Source organism: Xiphophorus maculatus, chromosome 12 (genome assembly GCF_002775205.1).
Source record: "Xiphophorus maculatus strain JP 163 A chromosome 12, X_maculatus-5.0-male, whole genome shotgun sequence".
NCBI lineage: Eukaryota > Metazoa > Chordata > Actinopteri > Cyprinodontiformes > Poeciliidae > Xiphophorus > Xiphophorus maculatus.
The window spans coordinates 22492998-22516948 of record NC_036454.1 but is presented as its reverse complement, the minus strand read 5'-3'; the positions used below and the strand labels follow the sequence as shown (position 1 = coordinate 22516948).

Sequence of the window (23951 nt, the reverse complement as noted above, 5' to 3'; positions counted from 1 at the left end):
ACACTAAGTCAGCCCTTCTCTTCCAGCATCAGTGTCTGGCCACACAAATGGGCTTCTAAAAATGGCCTTAAATGAACTCCTAAACAATGTGGATATCTTTTCCAAAAGTGTCCAATCTGGTAAATCTGCATAACTGGACCAATATCGCACACAACCCTTTGGATTAAGTTTGGGAAATCACTCAACTCAAACACAATTACACGTGTGTGGAGGCAAGTGAGAAAATACTTTGGGCAGTATGATGTAGATGTATGTTAATCATCCAAAACAAAAGCAACATTTTCTAAAAATAACAGAATAACCAGTTTGGTCTTTAAACAAAAACTGCACACATACAGGCACCAACCCTGCTGTTAAGTGTAGCTATTCGATTTGCTCCAGTCCAGTTACATCTGCTGATAACTCTATAGTTCATTCAGTGTCTTTAGTCATTAACAACTGAGAGCCGGTACAAAGGGATTTAAGAGGCAGAATTACTGTTTTGAATCGTTGGATGTTTAATTCTTCTATTATAATTGAGGCAGCAGGGAGACAAAGGTTATAGTAACTGCTGGAAACCTGTCCCACTTCACAGAAAGGTTAATGAACCTTACAAGTCCTATGGGAGATGGAGTATGCTGTTAATTTGACAAACGTGGGAAATAAATGCTTTTATGCTTTTATTGACGGTGACCAATAGCGGCCTTTGCTGGAATGAAAGGTTTTAGTCTTTTAGGTGCTTTGCTATGAGGCAAAACAATAACGTGGAATGCATTTGTTGGAAGAAACTAAGTACATAATTGTTTGAATAGCAATTTCAGGCCAAAAAGCATCTTCATTATTAATTCCTACTTTTAGGGAACATATACTGTGCAGCAATGCACAGTAACTTGATTTGTGTTATGAAACATATGCTTTTGTTCTGAATACATTTGCAGGAATGTTGGATGTTTTAAAAAGCGTTACTTTAAAATCTACATATTTTAGCTCCCCAATTTATGCACCATTGGTCTGGATTTCATTTTAACAGGTCACAAAATGCATTAAGTACTATCAGCTGGAGTGAATTACATGCAACTCCGTCAGCAGTTTCCACATTTACAAACTGAGCTAAGCGAAACATGGCTGTGGTACATTCAGTCAAGGTGTCAGGGACTTGACCACCCATATATACATTGTGCAAAATGACAGAAGCAAAAATCTGGGCTCAGAAACTTTCATGAAGCTGACTGTTTACAACAATGTCTTTTATTTACTTCTCCAAATTTCTAGGGAACAAACCTTTAATCATTTTTTGACTGCATCCCCAGATGAGGTAATAATTCAGCTATTGCAGTTTTAATATGAAAGAGTTGATTATTTTTATTACCTCTGTGCATAAATGCTGCACCTGGAAAACAAGAAATTAATTTAAAAAAAATACAGGTGTCCTTTATGTTAGACAAGCTGTTCAGGTATGCAATTAATGCATTTCCTCACTTCCTCACTATTTGTTCTGAACAGAGAAGTACATCTTTTCTTTGGAACAAAAAAAAAGTGTGAGTACGTAACCCTGATCTTGGCAACCTTTCACTGACTTTCTGTCTATCCCAAGGACTAAATATTTGTAAAATAAATGATTGTATAGAGTAACAAAAACTGTAGTAAAATCCATTTAAATTAGTACCTTATAGTTACATTAATGATGCTGCAAAATATGTTTTAGATTTAAAAATTATATGAAAATTTCAATTCTTTTTACCACATTTATTTTTAAGTTATGCTCCAGATTCTCCATGTCATTTAGACTTTGAGACTTTGACTGGGCCACTAAGATAAGAATATGCTGTGACCCATTGTAGCCGTGGCTGCATGTTTAGTGTCTTCTAGTTGGAAGGTGAAACTCCATCCCAGTTTCCAGTCGTTTGCAGCGTCTAACAGGTTTGCTCTCAGCATTGCTCTGTATTTAGCTCCATCCATCTTCCCGTCAGCAGTGACCAGCTTCCCTGCTCCTCCAGGTTTGCAGCTGTGCCATACTATTTCTATTTTTAATGGCAGATTCAAAAGACCTCAGAAAAACACTCCACGTGAATAGTGAATAGAGTAAATACATTATTGCTCCAACAGGGACATTTGCTCAGTTAGTGAACAGATTGGATTTTTTTTTTTATATTGTGATCCTCCCTTAAGTTCTCCATAACATTATTCATGACCTATCCGATTTGGTAATAAGTCTTCATAAAGCTTCTTTGTTCCTTACTGTTTTTTAACAAACCTCTGAGGCCTTCACAGAACAGCTGGGTTTATACTGAGATTGCATTTCGCACATATTGAGTAACGTCTAATGGGAGTTACACTGTGCGCACAATCATTAGCCAAGTAAGTATTTTGACCATTTCATCATTTTAAAATCCCTTTACCTGTGACTTCATAATTACGCGCTAGTTTCTGTCGGTCCATTACATAACATCCCAATAAAACACGTTTGAGTATTTTGTGGTAATATGCTTAAATGTGAAAAAGTCCAAGAGATATACAAATTTCTGCTAGGTACTGTAATAGAAAACCTTTAATTGGCTATGGCTCAGGGAGAAACGAGTCCTGCCAGGCAGCAGGTCTAGCAACAAGAAACTCTGATGTATTCTGCTGTATTTGGAAATTAATCTCTGTGTGTGTGAGGCAGAGAAAATCTGGGAACATAATACATGTCGCCTGAAATGTCTCAACAGATATGATCCTCCTTGTAGAATAAAAATAATTTTTGGTTGAATTTTGGCTGCTGAGATTTATAAATATATTGGTATTAGCAACAACAACAAAATAGATAGTTTGACCTCAATTTTATGTACCTGAAACCAGCAGATCAGAAACACCACAGCTGATGTTTAGCTTGTGCATAAAAAGTGTTGATATGATAAAAGAGATGTGTGTTCAGTAGGAGTAAAAAGCTATTAAATTCAAGTATTTTTTTTTAACAATCTTCACATTTTTCAGAGGGCTGATTAAATTATTGGCCAGGTATATTAGTGGTAATCCTGTAGTTCTTCAAGGACATTGATGTAACCCTCTATTCTTCCAGAGAAAAGAAGTCAAGCATTACAGTGCACAGACCAAAAACATATCTTCATGTTACCAGAGTTGGTCTTGTTCTGGATGATAACCCCTTAAAGACAACTCAGCTCCCAGTCTCTCACCCTCACTTTGTCCCAGCTACATGGTTGGGCACTGCTTCCCATGCCTCTGTGTGCGCCGTGCTCGCCACAGGAACACACAACAATCCGCGCTCCACAATCCCTCTTAACCTCTGACCTCAGCTTATTGTTACCTGTGAGCAGCACTGTGGCAAACATGTTGTACAAGTACTGCACAGCCCTGCAAGCTGTTTGTGTTCTGTAAGTATGGAGGGCAGGGGAGGAGGGAACGAAGAGAGGGAGCTATTTAATCCCCCCCAAAGGAACTCCCCTCTCAACCCGTATCGTGAACTCGCAGGCAAATCACGTTGCTGGAAGGCACACCACACACACAAACTACTGTCTTTTTAATTTCATCAGCTGAAAGAAATCTATACAGCGCTTTGGAATCTGACTGAGCCGCGGAGAGAAGTGAACTATACAGCACCCTGGAATGTAAACAGGTTTCTCACCAAGTGTAGCATAAAAATACAGCATTGCAACAAACCTCTCGGCTATGATGATGGTCAATAGCAAGGATCAGAGGTCCTTTCTTTTTTGGTTGTTAGTCCGAGAGCATATCAATAAGCACAAGTTGAACAAATCCGGAGAATTATTTAGACAAAATGTTCCGATCTTACTTAAATTATGAAAGCCTAACATGGATGAGATGGTTTCTTTATGGTGAAAGGGGCTTGTTTTGTCACTTCAAACCGTTCCAAGGAATAATAGGAACTTTATCACCAAATCCCTTGCAGATACGGATTGTAATGTGCAAAGAATTGCAACATCTATTGTTCAGTGTGAGTTATTGTTGCACACTTGTAGCATTCAAAGAAATGGGCACATGATTTAATAATACTAACACTAAGCCAAGCATTGTTGTTTGATTTGTATCCATATCAAAAACCTTGGTACTCTTACAGCAATGCACACAGAACCAAATTACATTAGCAGATAAATGCAGCAATTGTTCCTAAAGTGAGAGTGTTTTTTATTTCATTATACACAATCTGAGCTGTTTAGGCATTTTCTAAACACGCAACTTAGCCTCAGCTGCATTTTTGTACTTGCTCTACTTTAGTAATAGTTTTAGAATCCAGTCATAATCTGCACATGAAGTTAGACAGGCCACCATAATATCTGCCAACTTTGCATTCATGGCTGTCAAACTAAATTAGCATGCCAAAATACAGGAAAATATGTTGGCTTCAGGAGGTCTTTTGTCAACTCTTTGTTTTGTGTACAATTAACTGGCAAGATTTGCTGTATACTTAAGTAAGGGCTATTTTAGGTGAGCATAATTGTTAGTGAGTTGTTTTTATCAGCATGACACAATCCCCTTCGCCGCACCGTATCAGGAGACACCCTGAAGAGGAAGCGTATTCCAAAGCCGCAGCCCCGGCAGCCCCCCACGAACCCTGACATTTGTTCATTTACCCGCCCCTTACTACCCCATTCCAGTTCCTGTGCCCACACCTTCCAGCACATCACTCAAAGTTGACCACTTCACAGGAGGAACAGGTAGGCTAACTCCATCAACATCCCCCTCCTTTCCCCTTCCAGCCCACTGCCCCCTCCACCTGTACCCTCCAAACACACAAAAAATTTGCACATGGGGCCGACTGCCAAAGATCCTGTTTTCCTGACTGAAGTGGAGGGGAGGGGGTATGACAAAGACGACAGCTTGTGTGGGGGAACATTGTCTGCGGCTGCGACTAGAAATCTTTTCAGGAAAAACAGGATTTTATACACAATGGCCGTGGGTGTGAAGAAAGGGGGCACATATTAAAAGAAGTGCCTTTATGTCTACAGAGCAAGCAGTTTTTTAAACTGCTCTTTACATGGATAAGGTCCAACGTGCTCCCCCCCCCCTACTAGGCTTTAGTGTGACAGACTGGATCAGAGAGGGCTTTCCAGGTTGTCCTTGTTTTCTTGGAATGTAATCGTTATTCTGTATACCCGGGCTAGAAATAAATGATGCACAGTAAACCAAATCTTTAAATGCAATAACTAGGCTTTTCCTTAGGAAAAAGTCTTAAATCAAACAGGAGCATCAACAGGAATATAGATTCCTCAAACACACCACCAGGCTTTATGTAAAAACTATAATTTATGTGTGATTGTTTCTTTGCCAGAAAGAACTGATCAGCATTCCCTATTTTAATTGTAAACCACAGCAGCTCATGTTCTCTGTGCAGTGAAACCTCTTCAATCATCTCACCACAGCAGCCAAAGCGGGGAGGTCAGTTTTTACCGAGATGGCAAAAGGCTTGGGAGGTTATCAGCTACTGTACAGTGCAGTGTGTGCGTGTGTGTAAATGTGTGTGCGGGTGCTTGCGTTTGTAGTATATGGACGGGGGATGGAGCTGACAACTGAGCGGAGGATTCTTATGTAATTCTCCCTTTAGGTGGCAGAGAACAGTGAGAGCAGCAGCCCACACTGAAGAAGAACCTGTTTGTTAATAAGCGGCGATAGAGCGATAATATTAGAAGAGGTTTGTCCACGGAGTTGATGTGGGTCAGGGTAGGGGCCCAGATGTCGGAAAGTAACAAGAAGTGCCAGAAAGCCCTGATCTGTCATCTCAAAAATGAAAGAAAAACAAAACAAAACTTAGATGCAAGTACATTCAAACATAGACAGATATGTACAACTAAAAAAAGGCCCGAGCTAACAAGCATAAGCACATCAACAGCTGTGAAGTAAATCTGATGAGGTTTAGTGAAGAATGACTTCCCAAAGCTGAACTCCATGTAGCACCACCTCTGACATTTATCTGGCTGCAGTTGACAGGATGAGCACATGCTCCAAATGTTAAGCACCTCCAGCTGCGCTTTAGTGTTAAGGACCATTGTTGACTTGTAACAAGGGAGGGTTCTGATTGTTAAAAAACCCCAAAAAACAGTACTTGCTTTTAAATTTTGTGACAGCCAATTTGATATAGGCCATAACATCAAAGTTTTACACTTTGAAAGCTAACAGTTTAACATTTGGGCTGCAAACTCAGTGCCTTAAGTGCATAGTTTGCATTTTGCCATGTTACATCCACAGATTTCAGACTATTTTTCAGGGGACTTATGAGAAAAACTAAATGAAATCATATTTATGAAATGGGAACAAATTCATCTGTGGTTTTAAAAGGTTTTTAAAACATATTTCCAAAAGCACTGTATGCATCTATAGTCAGCCCCCATTGTCAAGACTTTGTAGAACTAACTTTTATACCTGTAAGTATAATATTCTGTTGATTGATATATATTTTTATCCATAATTCATTTGTCAATAAACTGTTAATTCATTTAATGATTGCTAGTTGGATTTACATCTGGATAATGGTTATGGAATATGGTTTGATCTATTTTATCTAAATCTGTTCTCCTGCTTTAAGGGAAACTTCCCCCACAGTATTTGGTCTTTTATAGCCAACAGGGCTTCTTCCTTTACTGCCCCATATTTAGCTTCGTCCATCTTCAACTCTGACCAACGTCCTTGTTCCTGCTGAGGGGAAAGCACCTTCACGGCATGATGCTGCCACCACCAGAGTTTATAGTGGGAGGTATGGTATACTGGCCAGAGCTCCTTCATCCACTCATTTTTTAATAATCTCCTTGCTAAGTCTATCATTTTTGCTAAATGGCCATGTCTTGGTAAGTTTGGAGTTGTACCTTCATTCTTTCTATTTTTCAAATGATGAATTAAATATGAGATATCTAATACTTAGGAAAACATTTTACAATCTAACATTGATTTAAACCTCTCCACAGCTTTATCCCTAACTTGTCTGGTGTAGTTCTTGTTCTTCATGATGCCATTTGTTCACTAATGTTTCGTAATTAAACTTTGACGCTTTTACAAAACTGAGATTTGATCGCACACAGCTCACCGTACAGATCAACACTTTTTACTATCCTCTGTGGATAATTAGGTTTACTGGATTAATTTATGGGTATTAAAGTGAAGGGGGCTGACTGTAGCTGTATGCTACAATTCTTATTTGTAAAAAGAAAGGAAAACCATGAGTTACTGTTTCCTTTTCACTTTACAAATTGAAAAGTATTTGTTGGTTTATCACATAACATCCAGCAAAAACACTTTGGGGAAGTTTGGTGCTGTAATATGACAAAATTTAAAGGTCAAGGGGTATGAATACTTTTGCAAAGTACTGTACATTTAAAAAAAACTTTTCACTAATCAGATAAACAGATTTAATTTGCATGTATGCTAATCACAACAATCTGTTCGTAAAACGTGTTCATTCTCTAGCTTTACATTTAAACAAAGGACAGCAACAGGTGCAGTCAGTGGAGTTTAGATTTGATAAAGTTGCATCACATGATTTGAAGCAAGGAGATAGTTCTGTGTAAAAGTTTCTGAAACCATAAACAACCAAACTGTTAACCTGGGTTAAGAGCATGTTTGGCAACTTTGGGATGGAGAAAAAAAAAATCGCATTAAAAAGAAAAATTGTTCACTTGCTTTGCGCCCACCCCCTTGTCATAAGATATGGATGTCCCGTAAGGTTATTTGTGTTTGCTGGGGATTGAAGTGCTCAACTGGATTAAAAACATACTGCATATGTTTGGAAATCTGTTTCCCTGGGCGTATGAGTGGAGTGAGCGAGCGTGAAGCAGCAGCTTGCGTCTCCTCCAAGAGAGAGGGCAGACACTCTCATCATTAGCCGGGCTACAATGTGCTCCTCTACCTGCTCCAATCTGCACAGCCGGCTCCACTCTGACGCCAGACAGATGTTCCCACCACGAGGTGCAAAGTATTTAGAGGGGGAACGAGAGTGAGCAGGAGAGAGGCAGAAGAATGGAAATGTTCAGCAGAGAACACAATAAGAGTTTAATTATGAATAATACTATTGCTTCTTTGTTCTCACAGTGCAGCTAGCGATGGTTCGACTGGCCTCTGGGAGACTGTTTTTGGCTTCCATATGGGGGCAGCTGTCTGTCAGAAAAATTAACACTTAAATCATTACATGAACAGTAGGTATGGTTACAGAAAAAAAGAACAATGCAAATATGTATGGGCTGTTTCGCAAAAACAAACTGCAGGGCTTCTGCAAACATCCAAAATGTAATCTAATCATTTTATGCTCCTAAGATAGTAATGATGTGTTACATAGACTTTTAAAAAAAATCTTAAAGTGTCACTTGTGATAGTCTTCAGCGTGTAAGAAAATGCCAGGCTCAGAGGTGTATGATGGCCACATTTTACCTATTTATTTTTTAACATACAATAAATAAAATAAATCATTATATAAATAAAATAAATCATTATATAAATAAAATAAATGCAGTTCTAGAGTTCTGGTGCTAAGCAAAATCTGACACATTGGAATTATTAATCACACTAAAAAAGTGGAGTTTTATTGTTGTTTTTTTGGGATGGATGAGAGCTTTTGTCCTCATCACCAAACGGTGTATATTAAAAATAAGAGACAAAACAACCAAAGTGTTATCATTTCAAGAGTTTAGCACCAAATTAAAAGCTGTAAAGAGGTTACACGTCTAATAGTTAGCAGTTAAAGGACATGTTGAGGTGTGGAGCAGATGATCTCTGCAGGCCGCAGAATTCACAAACACAAAGCCAGCTGGTCTAATACCGTCACAATACTCCACTGTTAGTGTTTGCTTGAGCTGCAGAAGAACACAGGCTCATTCCTCTTTTGGGAGCTGCAACAATAGAAGAGGATGTTAAAGCATGCATATCCCCCCGTGCACTATAATAATCAGATGTCCATCTGGCTTTCAATAATCATATGATTGCTTCCCATTGATAGATTGCATCGGGGGATCAAAAGATCACACAATATGCTGAGTAAACAGAACTTAAAGCGACCTTATCTGGAACTGATTAGGAGATGCTGAATTGTATAAACAACAAGCAAAGCCTTTGACATTCAACTTTGTGTTCACAAAGAAAACGTTCTAAGAAATATTACTTTTGCAGTGACACACCTTTAAGCACAGGACATCTTAGGTTACACGTAAGTAAAACCTGACACTATGTAGCAGCGATGAACATCTTTTTTATTCTTAAGAGCACGAGCGACAATTTTATTTTACTATTTTACTTCATTAAGGAGAAAAAGTATTTCCTAGTGTTATGTTTATATAAACTGACTCCATTCGGATCCAAATGATTTGCTTGTTACAGTAATTATTACTGCAAGTCCGCACTGGAACATCTGTATTGATTTAGACTCCAGGAGAGCAGAGAGAAAGAGGGAGAGGCTCACAATCTGGAATTTGACTCAGAGAGCGAGACAACAATCTGTTGTGCGCTTATTTTGGTAATTGTCCATAATTCATGTGAAAACGCGGGTGCGTGTTGAAGAATATTCTAAATGACTGTTTTTGTAGCTCAGAGGGTCAATCATAACAGGCAGCTGCATTGAAAATGCATATCCATCATCTAATAATGTTATTCTAAAAGCAAGTGGACAGCTGGTGAGAGAAGACAAGACATCCAGCCACACAGTTTGCACTTAATTGGTGGAATAAATTGTTCTTGGCAGACCAAACTAAAGATGTGATAAAAGACTTGACAGTTGATATAAACATAAAATTATGATTGTTTATTGTTTATAACTTCTGCATTGTTATTCTGCATGCTTGTAAAGATGTGCTGATGCTGGTATTTGTGACCTACAACAAGCAGCTGAGACAAGGCAACAAGTGATGCAGACAGCTGCAGAAATGGCAAAAAGCAAGGTGTAGGTTTAACATTTACATCTTATTTTTTCTTTTATGTGTGAGAAATAGCTGATTTTTGTTTTTGTTTCGGTGAGCAGAGTATTGTTTTCAGACTAGCTGCATGTTGCAAACACCTCACACTCACAGTGTTTTACTGTTCGGTGAATTTACCAGAAAAATAATTAAGTCCTTGAGTTTGGAAAATCTCTTTGCCATCACCCCAATCTGTAGCTGTCTCCACCGTTTCTGCCAGATTCAACTCAGGACTCTGGATGCACCATTAATATAACGTCCAGTCCAAAGATGCATGTTGGTAAAAAAAAATAAAATAAAATAAATACTTACTAGACTTGTACGGCCCAAAATTATAAATAATTATAGCTCAATGTTAAACCTTTAATAATGTTTTAGAATACTTCTAAAACAAATTCCTCCCATTGAAATAAATAGCTTGCATAATGTGATTTATTATTGCTAAATGTTTTGTTGATCACCACCTTTTACCCATAAATCCCGCAAAATAACAGGTTTACACATATTGTTTTACATCTTTAAATGCAATAAGTTTATAGGACATAAAATTAAGACATCTCACAATGTCAATGGACCTTCTCATTTTGTCAGACCAATATAAAAGCTGACAGGAAAGATTTTTATAACTTCTGTAAGACATAAATAAAAAAGCTAATTGTTGAATAAGAATATTGTATAGAAAACAGCCCTTTCAAAGGGTCTTATTTGGTTAAAAGTTGCTCATTAAATCATCCTATATCAGGAAGCAATGTTGATGTCTACATTTTCTATAATGCTGTGGATAAGCAGTACAGAACCTGGCAAGAAATATTCAAATATTACAAGCCATGCTCTCCAGAGAGTTCTGGCATGGCTCACATAAAGCAAGGAGATCCTTAACACTTGCTTTGTTAAGTGAAGAGCCATGTGTTGTGTTCGTACTTGAAGCAGAAGCGACCGAAGCACCAACACACGAGGTACTTCAGCGTGTCCTTGTTGTTTCTTTTTCTTCTCTAATGAGACTTTAACTGAGGAATCGGCTTAAATGTGCTGCGGCTTGCTGCTCGGTCCAGGCTGACCTCACCTCGCTTTCGGCTGAATTATGGAAATCTTTATCTTTACAACTCCAAAGAATCCACAGTAATTATGGATACATCTGCAAACCAGGGCAAGGTTGTATGACCCTGGACCCATGAATATATATGAAGAGAATATGGCTGCTGCAGCTCATATTATTTGACTTGTGAAAAAGTAAACACAGATCTATTTGACATTTGAAACCATGACCTCAGAGTTAAAATCAACAAACATGCCAAGAATATTATTGCGCAGCACTCTTTACACTTTAAAAGATGGAACTAATTATTCTTTAATCAGTACTCAGTAGTTTGCTGAAGTATGTGTTCATTCACAATTTCAAAAGACTTAAGCTTGAAACAAAATCCAGCGTATTCAGATTGACACTTGAAACAAAATGGAGGTTGTATCGTGTCACCTAGCCACCCTGGTCAATTAAACACCTCCCACTACAGCTGCCTTCACTCAAAAGGCTCATTAACCCTGCTGACCAACCACCAGTCACAATCAGAAAAACATCTCATCATATTGGCCAATCCAACATGGGCAGAGCAGGTCAACACCCACGCAAGTGACAGGAAATTGAATTGCTTGAGAGAACGTCGTCTATCTGAAGGCTTGAAAGATATTTGTTTATTCACAGCTGGTGAACATTCCAGGCTTTCTTCACAGGCTTGAGAATAAAAATTAAAGGTTAAATTTCATGAAGTAGAAATTATTATGTTTCTTTTTTTAGCACTATACCAGTCTGTCCTTAAAATTTGGTAAATAATGCAGTAACTACTATGTTTACATAACATGGACCAAACCAACTTTAGATACAAGTTTAAATTTAATGAATGAGGCTTGTTTGTCAGATTGAAAGAACCTTTTAAAAATAACAACAAAAAGGTGTTTCTAACTCAGCCTCTGATGAAATCACACGAGGAAAGAACTAACTGATAAGATTTATTTTACAGAATTACAACCTTACATTCATCAGCAAAATAATGGATAAAAGGTGTGTTTCAACACCTAAATAAATGTGCTCACCACAGTATGGAGACTGCCCTCCTCAAAGTGTTCATTGACATCCACATAAATAAAGAACCACAATGTTGGTTGTGTTGAATCAGTGAAGCATTTGACACTATTGACCATGACATATTGAAGCAACTGGAGAGCTGGGTTGAACTTTCAGGTAAAGTGCTTTACTCATTTGAGTCTTGTATAAAGAACTCATGCTTCTTTGTAACTTTTCATCGGACCAGACAAAAATCCCATTCGAGGTTACATCTCTTAAGCAATATCTACATGTTCCAGATAGCCCAGGTCAGAACAATTAATAATAGTAGTTATCATAGTTATGAAGGTGATACATTACTATGTCACCAGGTGACTCCAAACTAAGAGATCAGGCCCAAAATCTAGGTGTAATAATGGACTCAGGTCTCAATCTGGAGACACACACTTAACTTTAGCTCAAAAGAGATTTCCAAATAAACAGTATCCCAAAGCAAACAACCAAGCCTGTTGCAATGTGGCATCAGGACAATAAGTTCAGAAATCTGAGTTACTATCAACAATTTATTAGCAGAGCTGACACGGTGTGTGGCGTGAGACATATCTCAGAGACTCCAGTTTTGTCAGAGGGAAAGGGGCCAACACTAAATTTCTGATAGTTTGTAGAAGGATGCTCAAAATATTTGATCCAAGTCAAAGGCAATTCTACCAGCTAAGTTAGAAAAAATAAGTTCTAAATTTAATTAAAGTAAAAAAAAAGACAATCTTTATTATTCTTACATTTATAAAATCGGAATTACTTTGTTAATACTTACTGCCCTAAAATGGTTAATCTGATTTAATGTACCAGACAGTGAGGAAAGAGAGTTATGGGTCTTTTTTATGTCAATACACACGCTCATGTACCATAGTATTTAATAGTGCCACCTGTGATATTATCAACTCATATTTAAAAAAAGGAGAAATAGCATCTTATTTTCTTCCAGTGTTTTTTGAAAACTTTATATTTTTGTGAAATATTGGGAATCCATACTTACCTGGGATTTTATTGTTAATATACATAAGTTAGTGAGAGAGAAAAAAAACACCACTGGATCTTTAATGCGCTTGCCAGCATGGCTGCAGAAATAATTTCCTAAGAGCAATTTTACAAATCAAAAAACGCAAAATTTAAACCTGTTGTGAGCTCTTCGCAAATTCAACACTTTTGAATCTTTGAATCGATGTGGCACTCACTCAGTTTAAAAACCAAGTCTTTTAAAAAAAAAAAATTTAAAGGGAGCAGCGATACATCTCTGAAGCAGCTTTGAGATCTTGCTTTTCAGACCCCTAGTTTCTAATCTACTGGGTTGATCTCCCAGTTCCCAAGGGATTATAAAAAATGTCTGCAAACCTCAAAATATTTGAGGCAATCAACAACTCAACATGCATTTGGCGTTAGAATGCAAGAATGCGAAAACACACAAGCGAATGGATAAAAAGGAGTGAAATACGAAGAGAAATAAGGGGATCGGAGCCGTGCCCATTTCGGGGGTGTAAAATATGGAGAAGTGTGGATCATTGGGGGAGCTGCTCTGCCTGGGGGAACAGATGAAGGGAGGACACTCTGCCAAGATCTCTCCACTGAAGGGGGAGCTGAGGGACTGGAGCACTATGGGAGGAAAAGTGTGCGCCTCGCATGCTGCTCTCCCCAATCTCAGTCTCACACGCTCGCATTGACACGTCCCAGGCACTGCGCAGCAGAGGGAAATTGCTGCTGACAGGGCCTTGCAAACTTTCACAGCCATTTAGAAAGACTTACTCCCACACTTTTGTCACAGACATTTATTGCACAAGATACATGATATGAAAAATTAACATTTTCAAACTTGGCACCGTTTTTTTTGTAACCAAGTTCGGCTTAAAAAACCATTCATAATTTTTCGGCTTTACGATCGGCCCTGATGCAGATGTAAACATGAGATGTGCCAAACGAGACCATGAGATTATGAAAATGCACACTTGAGAAAAAAGGCAACCAAACACAACTTTGTAAATTTTAGTGATACTGTATGACTTTCTAATCCAATAAAAAGCGCTGCCTCTATCACCATCGGCAAAACCAATGAGGTGAAGGAGCAGAAGTACTGGGAGACTTACTGTACCTTTATATTCACAAGCAACCAGTGCCTCCAGTAAGCAGGGTGCTGGGAGCGTCTGGGAGCATCAGGATCAACCATCACCAGGACATACGTCTTTTTCTACATGTAAACAGTCAAACATATACACATTATTACTTTTTAAACACAGGCAGGCATGTTTTCATTGGCTCCTAAACCGGTTCCAGTAGATGGCTTAAGTGTGCTGTTCAAAATGTTTACTTTTTTATTACTTTAAGACCTAATACAGTTATGCTTTGATTCAGTTTTGTGATTCAGTTGTTGAGTTTCTTCCTGTGTCAATAACTTTATTTAATAAGTTCGAGATTCACCAATCAATCAATCAATCAAAGCAGAAGTGCTGATTCATAATAATGCATCAAAATGAAGGAATTCCACCATCTTTAGTCTATGAAAGCAGGCACTTTGATTTATTTTTATGAGTTTTATAATGAAAGGTTAGTGATGAATGTTTTGAGGCACAAATGTGAATAATCTCGTAATTGCTTCATTTTCCTATCGCTTCAAAACTGCCACCTCTGTCAAGAAACCTGCAGAAATGTATTCTCTGAGGCCAATAAACACCTAATGGAGGGAAAAATCTCAGAATCGATATCAGCCAGGAAAAGCAAGACCAGTGCATCTGATCAGTGCATCCAACAAGCTCCCAAAGTAAGATTTAGGACTTTTCTTTTGTTGTCTTTCATTATCAAATGTAACTGTCAAGCCTAAAATATTGGCTTAACATGAAAAAACTATTTTAAAAGTGAGAAATATGTCAGAATATCAACTGTAGCTGATTTTCTTATTCTTTTCTCAAACAAACGCCATCCCTTCTGTCATTACTTAAACTTAATATCCTTCCTGTGACATAAACAAAATGACAACGTTTTGGAAGCGACACCAGAATCGTCTCGTTAACATATTCACAGTAACTTTCTGCCACTTACCAAGTATCTTTATACCCCTCAATCTGTCAATGGAGAGAAAAAGCATCTTAACTAACACTTGATCACAGTTATTGGACGATGATTTGGCGGCTTAATTGCCTGAAGAAAAAAAATCTTCATTCTGTCTGTCCCTAAAAGTTAGAGAATTATGAGAGCAGATTGAATTATTGCAAGAGCACATTTGTCATCCCTGGTTTGGTGCCCAAAATCTGCCAGACCATATGATGGGCTTTTTTTATTTTGTTCACTTCCTCTACAAACAGCGACACAGTGTCCCTCTTACAGTATATGCACTTTCAATTGAAGCAAAGACCATAATGATATCAGCACGAACACATAAAAAAACAGGTGCAGCTTTTCTTACGTTCTAATGCCGACTGCCAAATAACACTGTTGGCGGTGTGGTAAAACATTTTCAAAGGATCAAATGCTTCCCTGTAAACAGAAATCTTAAATTTATGTTTGTTTTGTCCTATGAAGACATTCTTACAGGCCTCAGAAAATTATCCTAAGCCGATGTACTTGAATGAGATAAAGAAGAAGTCATGTATTTTTTTCTGCAGATGCTCATTTTCAGAAGGATTCTCTGCCTACCTGACAAGCAGTAATATGCGTAAACAACTAAGCCTAATAATAGGATAATACTGTAGTCTCAGCGATAGTGCCTGCAGGTAACATCCAGACACACCAGTAACAATAGAGCCTCCTCCACAGCCTGTCAAAAGTGACTCTATATCAGTGACCCCCCCGGGCAGCTTACCAACCATGACCTGTTGCCTTCTCCAGAGTTGTAATCCTCATTTTTACATGTTTGCTACCAGGCAGGAAAAAAAAAAGTGTGATAATGTAGTTATACTAATATCTAAGTCAGACCCCGATGCTTTCAGAAATAGCACGGTTTCAAACAACAGCACACGCACATACAGCCTTAAAGGCAAATTAAGCTTTTAATTTAAAAATGACCTCCAGTCACAATTACTATTGAACAAAATTGCACTTTCTTGTATATTTTCATGAAAATTACCATGCATGCAGATACATGATATAGGATATGTTTAGATTTTTATGAAGTTAAATTTAGTACATTAAAAGCGTTTCACATTAGTTTCCAACAGTAACAAGAGAAAAAAAAAACCGCCAACCTATTTATGGTGGCCGTTGAATTTCTGTGATTTCCGCATATATTTAAAGCTTGAAATCTACCTGTAACATTTCTCTAGCTGCTCGTCCAGCTGGCATGGACAGTGAATATAATACAAGAAGCTCCCATCAAGCTTGCACTTCACACATTGTGGCATGTACCCTTCTCTCTTATGCGGACATTTTTTTTTTCCCTCCATCTGTCAAAATTCACATTAATTACACACAGATACGTGTGAAAGACTCCAGGGAAAAACAGATGCATACTCTGCCATCTGAAATAATTTCTCAGGGCTAGAGCAAACTAAATGTATATCAAAATGCTCCATCCTGGAAGGGACACAATTTCCCTTAAAATGTGGAGCTTGTTTTGGTGTCTTGCTCCTCTCAGGATCATTAAGGTACTCATTAAGATTTTCACCTTGACGATTATGTAAAATTAACCTATGCTGGAGCTATTTAAATCTAGTATTTAGGATTAACTCTAGTTTTCACCCAAACAGTATCTTGCAAAGGTATTCATATCCCTTAAACTCATTTTGTCCGAACACAACCACAAACAAGTGGGAAGAAAATTATTGTTTTTTTCCCCCAGATAAAATATTGTAAATGCTTTTGGATTCAGTCTCCATGAGTTAACACTTTGCAAAAACACTGGTTTAGGTTTTGACTTTGACTGGGCCATTCTGACATATAAATATACTTTTATCAAAACCATTGTTGATAGGTGAACATCAGCGCTATTGTTAAACCTTTTAATTTCTTCCAGGATCACCCAATATTTATTCCATCCTATCAACTGTCTGACCAGCTTCTCTGTCCTTACTGAAGCATTCCCACAGCACTATGCTACAACTACCAGGCTTCACAGTGGGGAAGGTATTTTCATGCTGATGTGTAGTGCTATTTTTCCTCAACATATGATATTTTGTATACAAAGCAGTGTTCTTTGTAGACCCTACATGATTTGTGACAAAATATAAACTGAATGGCTCTTTTATTCAGACTTTCCCAAAAATGTCAGTCTTGGGTTCCCTTGCCTGTCTTGTCAGTTTTGATGGACAGCCATGTTTTGGTAAGTTACCAGTAGTTCTATACTCTATTTTCAAATGATCAATATCAATGATCAATATATGCATATATGAAGTTAATCCAGAAAGTATTCACACCACTTCCTTTTTGTCAAGTTTTGTTATCTTACAGCCTTCTTCCAAATCAGAATAATTTGGAAGAAGACTGTATATCTCCACAGTTAATTAGTTGAGATATACCTGTACTACAGTCACTTTAAATTTCTCATTCAACTATGATACAAAATAAACCAACAAGACACTGTTGACAAAATGTGTGACAATGACAATAAAGATTTATCTTATCTTATAAATTTCTTTCCTTCCCTCACAGTTGCATATAAGCACATATGCTACACATACATTAATTGCATATACCCATATATTGATACCCTCATTTATTTGATCAGATTTCATATTTTTAAATGCTCGTGAGCATTTTAAGGCCTAATGTACAATAATAAGAAATGTGTCCAATTCATGATGCTGCTTGTTCACTAATGCTCACTAACAAATCTCTAAGGCTTTCATAGAGCAGCTGTGCTCTACGTTACCCACAGGTGTACTCTAATTACTATTTAGGTGACTTTTGAAGGCAAGTGGCTGCACTGAATTTTATTTAAGGATATTAGAGTAAAAGAGCCAGAATATAAATGAATGCCACACTTCTCAGAATGACACTTGTTTAAAAAAACAAACATTGCAAATCTTCAGTCATTTTACTTTACAATTAGATATAACTTTGTGTTAGTCTATCACATGAAATTTCCATAAAACATAGTAATATCTGTGCTTGTAATGGACCAATTGTGCACAATTTCAAATGGGAGTGAAGACTTTTCCAAGACACTGAATATCCAAAGTTTTTGCTGCACATCCCAGATTTAATTTACATGTTTACAGAAAGGCTAGAGGTCAGCTCCCAAATGGCTAAATGTCATAATAATGAGAGAATCTGAAGCAGAATAGAAATCTGTTCAGGTATCACAGAACTCTGCCGGGCCATTATACAGCAGGGGATGTAAGAGCCTTGGGTAAAAACTGGAGGCGGGGGAAGATTGAGCCTCCATTCTCTTGGGATTAACCTCCCACTGCCTGCTGTGATCACAGCAAAACGGTCCACTAAGACCACACCTCAGACGCCACCGGCTCAATTCAACCCTGCAGTAGACTGGGAGTCTCTAACACTGGCTCTGGTTGGTGGTAGAAAGAACAAAAAGGACTTGCTTTCATTAAGAGCACTTAAAGAAGTAATTTAAATGTGACCGAAAGAAATTGATCAAAAAATATGTTTCACTAATGTATTTACAATACTCCATGACAAAATAATCAAACTGATAGGACTTTTGCTAAAAAGGAAATACCAAAGAACAAAGGCATGGGGAAACAAGAGCCCCCAAGGATGAAAATCTACTTGATTACCTCTGTGTGAACTCTGCTGGGGATGAGAATGAGAGAGATGGCTAATCACTGCTCTCGTAGAGAAGATCTGCAAACTGATGACACTACGAAGGATGAGGGTGAGTTAGTGAGAGGGAGGGAGAAGGAAGAGGCCCCTCTGTGAGTTTACAAGTTCATGCTTTATCCAAGACCCACCACCAAACTATGTCATCTGTGCAGAAGTCCATTAATATGCCTATTGCTTTACCCTGTGTCTGCTTTAGCCATAGTATGCAGAGCAAACCATGTGCAACTTGATGATCAACTGTTCTCAGTGCTGAAACCAGAGCAAAGCAATGCATTGATCCTAAATCCCTGTTTAAGTAGCAAAAATACTTGAACTCATTTGGTAATTAACAGGTATCTGTGTTGTGATTAAGAGACGGCCATGGCTTAACAACCATCGACTGCAGCTTAGAGTGAGGTGAAAGCTCAATCTGCAAATACGGAAAAATGGGAGCTTTGAAGCAAAAGCTGAAGAAGTAGATTTGTCTGAGGAAGGATAATATAAGCAACAGTTTCTGTTTTCGTAGGATAACAGTCTGATCTCAGAAAGTTTAACTATAATTAAAAATTTTATTTATGCAAGTAATTCAATTCAAAAATTGAAACAGATTTTTTTTCACATAGTCACTCATATATAAATTAAGCAAGAAAATTGGCCTATTTGTTGATGCCTTTAAGTAGAGTAACATTTCTGTAAGTTTCTCTTTTATTGGTCTTATGTAATTTCAAACCTTCTAAGGAACTTCATTTACATTTAAATCATTTAAATTAACAGAAAAAGCACTTTTATGTACATTACTCAGTGAAAGTGTATAATGAGTTTTGCTTACTCAGTTGAATAACTAAAATAAATTAGTTAATTAGTTGAGATATACCTGTATTACAGTAACTTTAAATTTCTTATTCAACTATGATACAAAATAAACCAACAAGACACTGTTGACAAAATGTGTTGATTTAGAAGCAGGAGACAAATGAGAGTGAAACAAAAATGGATGTCCACAAAGGAAGTTTACTACTGTTAACACTGTTAGAGTCAGAAGATGAGGTTAAATGTGGTAAAGGAGGGTCAGAGGTCAGCCTGGTAGCAGTAATTGAATCCAGAGAAGAGAGTAAAGGACTATAGAGATGAGGCGACGAATCCAGGGAGGCTATGGCACTCACCTAGAGGTCACCAACCTTCCAGGTGTGAAGGTCCTGATTGCCATTAATAACAGCACATCCCCCACAACTCATCTGTAGCACCTTAGGAACCTTATTGCTGCTCAGTACAAGCAGTATTGATAATACCTCAGTTTTCTACATTTTAACATGCAGAGTGAATACATGGTATCGCCAAGAAAATACAACTGTCAGACAATGTGATGAACAGTGTGATATAAAACTCATTTATGATGTTTAACTGCATTGGAGGAAGCCTAGAATGCACCGATCAACCACTGCGTAATTTAAAGTGTCGTATTTATTTAGGGACAATACTTAGGCTGGCTGTCATGTCAAAGTAAACTCCACAAGTTTTCTAATAGAACATCAGAGTGTGATAAGATTATTGATGATAATTTACTAGTTACAATGGATTGACCTATTTATCTCCAGACATAAATTGAAGCTGAATCTGTCACACAACCTAAAGATTGATGTCTATCTAATCTGAATGAGCTTGAACTACTTTGTAAAGAATAGACAGATTTAAGTCCCTAAATGTCCACCACTGTAGAGACATGCCCCCAAACAATTGCACTGTAATTACGCAGTTATATGCGTATATGAAGTTATACGCATATAACTGTATAAGCGTATACAGTTATATGCACATTCAGTTATATGAGTATAACTGACTCAGGGTGGTTAATATAAATGCATGCCACACTTTTCAGAATAAATCGCCCAAAAATAAAAATTAAGTTTGTGATTGTAAAGTGACAAAATTGGTCAAACTTTAATGGGTATGAAAACTTTTGCAAGGTAATGGAAACATTTCACAACAGTCAATCTCAGCTGCAGAGATTAGTCATTGATGATCAGTCAGTGATCATCAATGACTGATTACCCTGATTAGTCATTGATGATCAGTCATTGATCATCAATGACTGATTACCCTGAGTAGTCATTGATGATCAACAAGACACAAAATAATGACATACAGTATAGAGTGTACCATTAGTTCAGTGTTTTGCATTAAGTGCTTTAGATGGTAGTGTGCACTGCTCACTACCTCCAAACCTGCCTATTTTTAAACACAGCGTCCTCCCACACAGGGATGGAGTGTGAAGTGGCTTATAAATCCACACTTTGAGGAGCCACATGGTCAGAGGAAAGTCACGTGTGGATACAACTGCGTATTCTAGGGCCACGCAGCTACTAGATTTCTGCTTGGTAGCCAAACAGAAAGAGCAGGTGAGCTATGAAGAGGCAGCAGTTCAGGAGAAATCAGAGCAGAATACAAACGCAAGTTTACATAATAGCATAATCTTGTTTTCTTTTTGATCATAGAAATATGCAAATATGCTGTATTTTAATCAAATTAACACATGACAGAAGGCAAGATGAGACAATGGAATACATTTCATGGCCTGCAGTACAACTGCGATTTTTCCCACTCAAAGTAAATTCGATTTTGCCCCTAACCTTCAAAAAAAAAAGCACAGCTCCTCGATAAACTTTAACAGTTAAAGGCAGTCTCTCCTGAACTTTGTTTTTTAAGTCTTGCACTTCTGATCTGTAGTTTGTAACTGCAATAAATCCACTGCTAACAGAAAGATGGTTCACAGTCTGATTGAAGCTTGAGGGGGGTGAAGGAATTAGTAGCAGCCTGAGGAATCGTTTCTGCATTTCTCTCAACATTGAAGACTTCTTTCAGCGCACCATGTTTGCGAACACAGCCGTGCTCATGTTAAGCTTATTAGTCACCCTGGATGCGATCTTGCTAGCTGAGGCTTTCAACACTTTCTAGTGGTGGCTTTACACACATACACCTACTCACTACCGTGAAAGCATTTCTGCAAAATGCACATGCTCAGACACAGTAACTACCACTAACAGGTACACCGAAGTAGCAAGTGGCCAGGTGCCGGAAAAGTGAGCCTCCGTCTGTGCTAAATGAGGCAAAAGGGAAATATTTTTGTCGTATAGTTTGACTGCTGAGAACACAACAAAGTCAAACAGGGCAAATTGCAGCTCTGGATTCATATCCATAATTAATCTGTCAGCCATGTCACACACCAGGAGTCAAAAATCTGCTATTTTTCTGTTATTTTACCACCAAGACGGCTGTAAAAGTTCAAGTGTGAGCACATTCTCACTCCTTCTGCAACATATCTGGGAATCAAGTTTCTAAGAGGTTTTTAGTAGATACATGCAAAGTCAATAAATATCCACTCGGTTCAGCAAATGTGCATTTGAAGACATCAAGTTTACATAGGAAATGATTAAAAATTACTTGTGTTGCGAAACGAATCTAGTTGTGTTTGTCACATTTTATTTTGGCAGCTACTGAAGAGTGAAAGACAGAAAAAAAAAACGTTCAGTCTTATTTCGACAGATTGTCTATGATTTCACATTGTGCGGATAAAATAGATAAAGGAGTGCGACAGTTGCACTTTGCGGAGCTGTCGCAGAAAAGCATCATGAAGCAGACACAATTCTGAAGACGAAGGGAAACATGCTGCCATGGAGGGAGCTTAGTTGTAAGCACTCTGACACCCATTCCTATTTGGCCAATGGAGCTGTTAAAGGTGTCAGGGCTGTTCACAGGCACTGCGTGTTTCACCAGCCAAGATGGCTTCCACCTTTTTTCTATCATGATTAATTATGGTTTCTGATGGTAGTACAGTGAGAAAGTGTAAATTATTCCCACATTTTCTTGTGTGCCCTTCGTTCAGTCACTTTTGTGTAGGAAGATGCTATTGACGCCATCCATGGAAGCCGACCAAAAGGCATCTACATGGGGTGGCAAACTCTTGTGCCTATTAAAGGGGGGGAAGTGGTGGCGATGGTGGTGGGTCCCTGTCGTGTGGGCTGAACCTAGTCCAGACTGCCAGTTGAACGGCCGGATTTTCCAGTATGGAAGTCTTATTTCAGTGGGCGAAGCTGGGTGTTGAGAGACTGGGAGAGAGGACAGCCCAGGGCTTGGAAGCTCGAAAAAGAATATTTCAAACAGACAAGCACCGTCTGTGTTCCAGTGTCACCAGCCCACCCGTCTGACAATCGGGGCCATGTCATCACGGGCTCTGAGTAATTCAAGAAGCGATTAGGAAGATGTGGCGATTTCAGACGTCCCAAAAGCAGAAATCGCACTAAAGGATATACGACCTCAGAGTTTGAGCATTGGACAACGAAACATGATGGTTTTAACTTTTTATTTTCTTTTAATTAAAACAAATCAAAATTAATCACTGATTGTTCATTACATCAAAATGATGAGAGTGGAAAAGATTTAAAAAGATGCATGTGCAGAGCAACTCTTGACAGACGGTGTTTAAGTTGTTGACGTTTAAGACAGCTTCATCCCTCATTAAACCCAGCATCAGGAGTAAACTGCCATTAGTTTACTCTTCTATTATATATATTTACATCAATACTTTTACTATTATTTATTTATTTATTTAGTATTATTGGAGCCTTCCAACAAAATTTCTTTCAATTTGTATGTTTTTAAATGTACAATTGAATGAAAATAAACTGTCTATGTCTGTCTATGTCTAAAAAGAAAATTACTTCCTGAAGTTGTAGATCTGTGAGGAGAGAAGAAAGAACTTTTGTGATTGACTAACCTCATGCTCCCTTTTACTCATTGGCTGGTCAATATAAAGGAACTTATAATTTACCCAAAGGTCCACTTTTAATTGGTTAATCGTTCCCAGTTAGAGGGCTTGGGTTGAAGAGAAAGTACCCAAAAGTCTCATAAAGCTGTTATTCCACAAAGATGCTGGATCCCATCAAATCTAGCAGCATTATAATTCTGGGATACAGTATACTTTTGAAATGTGAGCTATGTTGTGTTAGCATAACAAGATGCTCTTTATTTGTTATTCACTCATCATTAATATGTGCTATTCTTCTAGTAGCAACACTTTTTGAGTGTGAACCAACAGCAAAGAAACCTCCAGACTTTTAAACCCAGAAGACGGGAGTCGGCCGTCTGTCTGACAGGGACCACCATGGCCCGAGTGAAGCAGTGCTGTTCAGATATGTCTCTAAGACGAAGTGACAGAAGGGAAGGTACAGCACATCCCATGAGCAGCTGATTCTAGTGTTGGGGTTGGACCTAACCAGCACTTTGTCCTG

The 23951-nt window shown here is 38.1% G+C and overlaps 1 protein-coding gene across 1 annotated transcript in view; it reads right to left on the bottom strand.

Moving 5' to 3' along the window:
* pebp4 (phosphatidylethanolamine binding protein 4) overlaps positions 1–23951 on the bottom strand; it is a 59402-nt gene that overhangs the window by 21665 nt on the left and 13786 nt on the right. Inside the window, exon 4 of the mRNA XM_023343723.1 lies at positions 14066–14161. Coding sequence (XP_023199491.1) covers positions 14066–14161 — 96 coding nt within the window. The remainder of the gene's footprint in view (positions 1–14065; positions 14162–23951) is intronic.